Below are 8,895 nucleotides of genomic sequence, written 5' to 3' on the forward strand. Positions count from 1 at the left end.
CACAGGCGTGATTCCATTTTTGCCTTTTGATTTCTTGACTAGAGAAACTAAGATTGTTTAACGCTGTAGGATATAGTCTTTTTTCCCTAAAAAGAAAACAAAGGTTTGCTATATTACGTTCAGAATCCCGTGAAAAAGTAATACATGTTCTGACCAGCCGTGTGGGATGTCTTTCTGTTATTTTAGAGATTGAAAGTGTGGGAGAAGTCCAGCGGGCCGGCGTTCTCTTCTTCAGAGTCATGCTACAGGAGCTACAGGAGTGCCTCGGGCTACTTACATCCTCGGACTTTGTGTCACTATTGCTGTATGATTATGACTCCCTGGCAGTGGGCAAAGCAGACAGCCAGTCCCCGGATGTGAAAGCCAACATAAAATTAGTACAAGACATCCTGAAAGGGATTATCATGTTCTTTCATCCAGAGTTGAAATCAAGTGACTTAGAAAGTTGGGATCACTGTAAACTGGTGAGTTTCATAAAAAAAAAAAAAAAAAACTTTTTATTGAAGAATAACCTACACGAGTTTAGATATACAAATCTTAATTGCACAAATCCTTGATGCACAAATCCTTGATACACAAAGGCAAGAATTTTTACACAATGAGGCACCTAGAACAAGAAACAGAACATGCGTGGCATCCCCAAAGCCTTCCTTTTTACCCTCCCCCATCACCAGCCTCATACACATACACACTCTCTCACACCCCGAGGGTAACCAGAATCCTGATGTCTAACACCATAGGCTGATTTTGCCTGTTTCAAAGTGTGCATAAACGGAATTGTGTAAACTTAGGAATCAGGCACTCTCCTTCCACTTGATAATTCCATGATTTTTGTTCTTTGTTTACAGTACGTAAACCAACAGTTAGTCGAAAATATTTGTGACTTTGATCCAACTGCTATGGAACTGAAAGTTAATTTAAAGCTCATTGTTGAATACTTTGAAGGTAAATTTCCACTTAATTATAGTCTAAATCTATACCAACAGCAACAAAATACAGTTGCAATCCAGAGATGTTTATTAGAATAGAACAGAATAGAATTTTAATAGAATAAAGTGGCTCAGGGTGCAGTGCATGTGTGCTCAGTCGTGTCAGGTTATTTGGAACCTCATGGCCTGTAGCCCAGCAGGTTCCTCTGTCCATGGAATTTTCCAGGCAAGAATAGTGGAGTGGATTGCCATTTCCTACTCCAGGGGATCTTTCCAACTCAGGGCTCAAACCCACATCTCCTGCATTGGCATGCAGATTCTTTACCACTGAGCCACCTGGAAGCCCCAAAGCCCCCAAAATTCAATTTTTAGAGGAAAATAGTTCTGATTATAGTCTTCTAAAAGGAAGGGCATTGTCTATAATCGATTGCAATCCCCATAGTGACTGTCTGTGCCACGCACATGAGAATTCAGAAGCACCTCTATCTCCCACTTACTGACTCCATATTCAAAATTCTTTTAAAAACAAAAACAAAAGCAAATGGGGGCTGCAGTAAGGCTAGAAGCCGAGTTTGTTAAGCGAAAAGGCAACTATGATCTTTAGTTTCCATGAAGAACTAAATAAAACAATAGAGCATGAGTCTTTACAGACTAGTAATTGGAAGGAGGAGCATCAGCAGGTGGTTAAGACTCTGCTCTCCCAATGCAGGGGGCATGGGTTCCATCACTGGTCAGGGGAACGAAGATCTCACATGCTATAAATATACATGCACAAGCACACATTCCTCCGTGTGGGTGTGTTATCCCACCAGAGACCTGAGGCTGTTTACGTGAATGGAACAGTAAACGATGAACTTATTCTTTCTTAAAAAAAAAAAAAAAAGATTTAAAACTGATCATTGATTGGGGAAATGGCTCTGTAAAAATCTCTCACTAAGCCTTGTCTCCCTCTCCCCCATTCTCTTTGGACCCTCCAGACAAAGGGTTTCTGGACTTCTGGAACACATATAGTAGACAGAGAGGCTTGGAACCAGATTCCCAGGACAAGAGATAGGAAAAGGCCACCCAGAGGAAGACAGCCCACACTCCTCAGGTGGTCTGTGGCAGCGGCAGCATGTAGCACAGTGGAAGCAGGAAGCAGTGGGTGGATGAGAGAGAGAGATGTTCTGGCTTAGGAAGGAGAGGTACTCCCAGAAGTCTGGGAATGCTACACACGAGGTTCACATAGCAGTTAACATGAGTTAATGTGGACCAAGATTGGTGTGACTGAAGACTAGAATTCCTGTCTGGAATGGCTGGTGGCTGATTCACAGGCACCTCTGCATTCCCAGGTGTTACAGTTCTCGCTGCTTTTAAGGGGTCGTTTAAGGAAAACAGGGGCCTTCCTTGATGGCTCAGAGGTAAAGAATCTGCCTGCAATTCAGGGCACCTGGGTTCGATCCCTGGATCAGGATGTTCCCCAGGAGAAGGGAGTGGCAGCCCACTCCAGTATTCTTGCCTTAAGAATTCCATGGACAGAGGAGCCGTGTGTAGTCCCTGGGGTTGCAAAGAGCTGGGCATGACTGAGCAGCTAACACTTTCACAGATGGGAACTCTGGCTAACTTCTTGAGGAAATGGCCCCATTGTCAGTAGAAATTTGGAAATTTCCAGGCTTGCTGTTAAAGTCTGAAGCCTTTTTGATTCTGCGCATGTGACTTGTTTTGTTTCTCTCCAGAAGCTATAGAATCACTGCTTTATCCCCACAACTGTGAAACTTCAAAATGATATATCTTTTTTAAAATTATTATATTTGTTTTAATTGGAGGATACTTTCTTTACAGTATTGTGGTGGCTTTTGCCGTGCACCGACATGAATCACCCATGGGTGCGCATGTGTCTCCCCATCCTGAACCCTCCTCCCACCTGCCTCCCCATCCCATCCCTCTGGGTTGTTCCAGAGCACTGGCTTTGAATGCCCTGCTTCATGCATCGAGCTTGCACTGGTCATCTACTTTACATATGGTAATACACACGTTTCAATGCTCCTCTCAAGTCATCCCACCCTCGCTTTCTCCTACATAGTCCAAAAGCCTGTTCTTTACATCTGTGTTTCTTTTACTGCCTGGCATACAGGATCATCGTTACTGTCTTTCCAAATTCCATATATATACGTTAATACACTGTATTGGTGTTTCTCTTTCTGACTTATTCACTCTGTGTAATAGGCTCCAGTTTCATCCACCTCATTAGAACTGACTCAAATGAGTTATTATAGCTCAGTAATATTCCATTGTGTATATATACCACACTTTCTTATCCATGCAGGTCTATTTTCGTCCATTGATCTGAACACTCCCTGGGCCTTTTCAATTGTGAAACGCAGGTCCTTACATCCTAATGATTTTCTCCCTGACATTAAGGTTGCTGCACATGGCTGTGCAGTTTGTGTACTGCACAAATGTACCCTGCTGAGGGGGTGGGGAGCTGAGATCTAACTAGGGTTCCATTCATGAAACTGTGTGCTTCAGCTTACAGTTATGTCTGCTTGGAAGAGGGGCATCTCATTCTTCACACACTTTTTTCTGTTCACCAAGCTGTGTACATTCATCCATTCACACAAAAATGACCTAGGGGTTAGAGGAGGCCCTGCCCTCCCTTTTCTGTGTTCCTTCTTTGGAACTCCTATTATTCAGACACGGGAAATCCTAGATTCAGCCTCCAAAATCCCTATAGTTTCTCTCCTATTTTCCATCTTCTTTGTTTCACTTTCTAGAGGTACATAGGCAAAGAGTTTGGAAGCCACCGCACAGAAGTATGAATTTTTGTAAAGATAAATTGCATTTTTAATTCAGTTCATCCATAATTTGATTTATAACTACATCATGAAAAAAAGTCAGTACAATGGGATACTGTATAGAAATTATGCTTCAACTGGAATAAGACTAATATGTTTGCAAGAACTCAGTTTGGCCTGGAACAAACTTCCACCCAAGGTTTGATAACTCAGGAAAAATTTTGGTTTTAACCTCCTCATTTAACATGAACTCTTGCCTAACAAACTGGAAGCAGCACTCTGCAGTACCTTCAGGACCACAGTAAATTACTGACATATTAAGTTCCTGACTGTCACGGAAAATAAGAATTCTCCTACCTACACAAAAACTGATTGAAACTGATACACATATACCCTTTTAAGTACGATGTTGCATGGACCTTCAGCTCATCGTATGTGGCAGTAATAAGAGGTGGTAGAGGGTATGTGAAACAGTAGAAATAAAAGAACCAAAATTAAGAGAACTAATGATGAAGAGAAGAGCATTCAATAAATACTGCTTAGAGCTTCCCTGGTGGCTCAGTGGTATAGAGTCCGCCTGCCAGTGTAGAAGACATGGGTTCAATCCCTGGTCTGGGAAAATTACACATGCCAGGGAGTAGCTAAGCCCATGCACCACAGCTATTGAGACTGTGCTCTGCAACAAGAGAAGCCACTGCAATGAGAAGCCTGGGTGCCCAACTAGAGAGCAGCCTCAGCTCCCTGCAACTAGAGAAAGACCAAGCAGCAGCAAAGACCCAGCACCGCCAAAAAGCAAGAAAATAAATGAAAAATTTTAAAAAAAGAAATACTGCTCACTGATCTTGGGTTAGTTGTTAGTTGAAAGGAGCAGCTACACATTAACTTTGAACTTGAAGCTTAAGAACTTCATTCTTTTTTGCTTCACACATCTTTCTAATTGTCTATCATTACCAAAGCTTTTAACTTAATCTAATGTTAAAGCAGAGATTCATAAAATGGAATTTTAATTAGAAATATCTTAAAATGACCCAATGTTTTCAGCAGAATGATTTCCTATATAATTAAAAGTTTGATTAAGCTAGAATCTACAAAAAAAAACATAAAATGTTTTTAATTAATCGGCTCATAAACAGATTCAAAGGTTGAGCCAGCAATTTTTTTAAACTCAGATATATGCAAATAATTTACTATAACCTTTACCAAGGAAGAATTACTCTATGTGCACACTGGCTCTCTGCCGAAATGCAAAGAGCTGGCATTTATCCACCACAAGAGGGCAGTAACACTCAACCGTTGTTAATGGGAAACCCGCGGACCGATGGAGGCTTCCTTCAATAGAGGAATCATTAGAGCCAGCTGTTAAGCCATAAATCTCTCAGTGGAACAGGGCAGGGAAACAGGAACCTTCGCCCAGACAGGTTCGGAGCTTCTGTCCCTGGTAACAATAAGACAGGAATTAAGCAACAGGGGCTTGTGAAATGGAGCGACTTCGCCCCCCATCCTCACGTCCTTAAATCACCATGGAGATGGCCTACTGGCTTAATAATGGCTGCAGATAGAGGTCTGTTCATTTGGGTGTCAGATAAGAACACTGCCAGGCGTCAGTGCAACAGAGCTCTTAATGGGGATTTGGAAAAGGCAGAATAAAGGCTGTGAGGAGCAGCAGAGCTGTTATATCTCAGAAAATTAGTCAGGACTGGTTTTAGAAGTGTTCTAGGGTGTACTTAATTCAGATTTGTAACACTGGAACATAATGATAAAGTAATTTTTTTCAGCCTATAGCACTAACTTTTAAAGCTTCCAGGAAGTTAATTAATACAAAAAGGGATCAAGTATGACCAATGCATCTCAATATTTTACGTATGTGTGTTAATTGGTCTAGTGTTACTCATATGATATGAATCAGGTATTTTTTAGGTGCTCTCCTGTCTGACATCTGCTTTCATTTTTATTCATAATTGTCACTGTTACTGAGCTATAATCTGAAAAGACTTCAATATTTGAAAAGCCTAACTTAATTATTCCACAATTTAATGTTGTTTCAATCAACATTTATTAAACACTTACAACTGAGAAAAAAGACAGTGCTTCTGTGTGTGTGTTAAAAGAGGAAACTTTAGAAAATTGTACTCACATGTTTTACACAGTGAGCGTCAAATAAAAATTGAGATTTGAGTATGTTTTCCATATTTTATGTGCCTTTCCTGTTCCACATTGTACCTTTTGGGGTAGTGATACCTTGAGAACCATAAAAAATCTTAACCTAATTCAGGGAAACTTGTCCCTTCACGTTGATAGAAGACAAGGAAATATATTCTGTTTTGTCATCCTAATGGACAACCATGAGTGACATAATTGTCATTGTTATTAATGAGCTATTGGATAGAAGACAATATTTAAAATCTCCTAATCAATTATGTGTATACATGTGTGCTCAGTCGTGTCTGACCCTTTGCGACCCCATGGACTGTAGCACACCAGGCTCCTCTGTCCATGGAATTTTCCACACAAGAATACTGGAGGGGTTACCATTTCCTACTCCAGAGGATCTTCCCTACCCGGGGATCAAACCCATGTCTCTTGCATCTCCGAAACTGGCAGGTGGATTCTTTACCACTACATCACCTGGGAAGCCTCCTTATTTGACTATAAATATCATGTAATGGTTTGATTCAAGTCAAATCAATAAACATTTATTGGGTTAGGAACTGTATTAGGCACTAGAAGTAACAAAAAAGTTAAACATAGACCTGAGGGTAGAAGGGACCTGAAAGAATGAAGATATTTTTTTGAGCAACTACTCTTTGACAGGTTTTTGCATGTCTTTCCTCTTTAATCCCCATAACAATTCTGAGGTATCTGTTTTGTGGAAGAAGAAACAGGCTCAAGGCAATTAAGTGACTTTTCCAGGTCACAAAACTAGTTGGAGTAGAGCCAAGATTAGAACCCAGATCTGTTTCACTTTAAGTATGTTTTCTTTCCATTGGACCATTCTATTTGAATAGACATTGACTGACTGACTCCTGAGAAAAAGTAATTTAAAAAAATTTTATTTATCCTTTGTTGTCCTGGTCTTCCTTGCTGTGCGTGCGCATTCTCTACTTGTGGTGAGTGGGGAATACTCTTTGTTGAGGTGCACAGACCTCTCACCGCAGTGATTTCTTTTGTTGCGGAGCAGATGGGCTGCAGTAGTTGTTGCTCCTGGACTTTAGTTGCTCCATGGCACGTGGGATCTCCCTGGACCAGGGATGGAAGCCATGTCCCCTGCATGGTAGGTGGACTTCTCCACTGTACCACTAGGGACGTTCCAAAAGTAATTTTTTAAAAATAGTTTGCAGTTTAACAAATGAAATATTTTGGTGTGCAGTGATTATAGCTTTAAAAATAATTTTTAATTAGGAAATATTTCAAACATGGAGGTTAGAGACTAATACCTGTGTAGTCATTACAGAGCCATAGTCTTAATATGTTTTTGAGCCAGACTTTTTTTAAAGAAAGAAAACATTACAGGAACAGTTGAGAATTTCTATGTTCCTCCCATATCTCATTCTCTTCTTCTCCTCCCTAGAGCTAATACTATTATGAATTTGGTAGTTTCATGCATGATTTCTACTTTTACTACATGCCCATGAATCCATAAACAATATATTATTATTTTGCAGGTTTTAAAATTGTTTTTAACTGTATCCAAAAGAACATATTATTATACAGCTTACTTTTTGTTCTCAACAGTATGTTTTTAAAAACAGAGTTACTGCTGAGTCTTAGTTGTGGCATGTGGGATCTAGTTCCTTGACCAGGGATGGAATTCAAGCCCCTGGCATTGGGAGCTAGGAGTCTTAGCCACTGGACCACCAGGGAAGTTCCCTCAACAATATGTTTTTGAAATATCCACAATGACATATGTAGCTCAGCTTCAGTTCTTTGTTAAATGCTGCATGCTGCTGCTGCTGCTGCTAAGTTGCTTCAGTCGTGTCTGACTCTGTGCGACTCCACAGAGGGCAGCCCACCAGGCTTCCCCTGCCCCTGGGATTCTCCAGGCAAGAACACTGGAGTGGGTTGCCATTTCCTTCTCCAAGGCATGAAAGTGAAAAGTGAAAGTGAAGTCACTCAGTCATGTCCGACTCTTAGCAACCCCATGGACCCATTTAGGAGCATCTAAATACATAAAGCAAATATTAACAGACCTAAAAAATATATAGCAGCATGATAATAGTAGAAAAATTTAATACCCTATTTTCATCAATGGATAGATCATCCAGATAATCAATAGGGAAACATCAGCCTTAAATAAAACATTAGACTAAATTTACTTAGCAGACATATACTAAATATTCTAACCAAATGCAGCAGAATTCACATTCTACTAAAGAGCACATAAAACATTCTCCAGGATAAGTCATTAAACAGGTCTTAAATTTGGTCATATTGAATATGTTAAATGCTGCATAGGGTTCCATTATAGAGCTTTCCTGGTGGCTCAGATGGTAAAGAACTCACTTGGAATGCAGGAGACCCAGGTTTGAGCCCTGGGTTGAGACCCATTATAATGAATATACCAAAATTAATTTATCCATTTTCCTATAATGACATAAACAAGATTCTGCTATGGTTTTGACTCAAAATGTATCTAATGAACTTTTGTCATAATTTTTCTTATATCTTAGTATTAAAATATATTTTAGTAATAAAAGTACAAAACACTTTTTTTTTTTTTGGTACAGATCATTCTCGAATTGAAGTATGGAAATTTGGTAATTCTACCATCGAGTGCTTATACCACTGGGCACACATCTGTTTAGCTCTCATAAAGCTAAACAAAAAAATAAGTAGTGCTATTTCACCCCCATTGCCATCCAAGACTGACTCCTACGTGTATGCGAAAATGCCAGGGGGAAGCTTGCCAGGGAAATGATAATGGAATTGCTACTGTATTTAGGGTATTTTTGTCATGTTCAGTTTTGCTTGTTAACTATAAAAATATTTTCAATTGGAAAGGAGTGCCACGCAGACATATTTTTCTCCTAGACCTTTACCTCAGCACTTTCTAAAACCAAAAGTGCCTCCGAGGGAGAAATTTGATCTAAGAAAATTTCCAGTTAAGGTAGCCATAACCAAATGTATGTTATAGAATATATTTTAAAGTTTCTTTTTAGTTTTAGCATTTTATCTGCTGTGGACCTATTGTGGTT

The 8,895-nt window shown here is 39.9% G+C and overlaps 1 protein-coding gene across 1 annotated transcript in view; it reads left to right on the forward strand.

Annotated features, from left to right (window-relative positions):
- EFCAB5 (EF-hand calcium binding domain 5) overlaps window positions 1-8,618 on the forward strand; it is a 94,462-nt gene extending 85,844 nt beyond the window's left edge. The window contains exons 19-21 of the mRNA XM_068977428.1: window positions 187-464; window positions 849-945; window positions 8,428-8,618. Coding sequence (XP_068833529.1) covers window positions 187-464; window positions 849-945; window positions 8,428-8,618 — 566 coding nt within the window. The remainder of the gene's footprint in view (window positions 1-186; window positions 465-848; window positions 946-8,427) is intronic.
- Window positions 8,619-8,895: the final 277 nt, after the last annotated feature.

This window comes from Capricornis sumatraensis, chromosome 8 (assembly GCF_032405125.1).
Source record: "Capricornis sumatraensis isolate serow.1 chromosome 8, serow.2, whole genome shotgun sequence".
Lineage (NCBI taxonomy): Eukaryota > Metazoa > Chordata > Mammalia > Artiodactyla > Bovidae > Capricornis > Capricornis sumatraensis.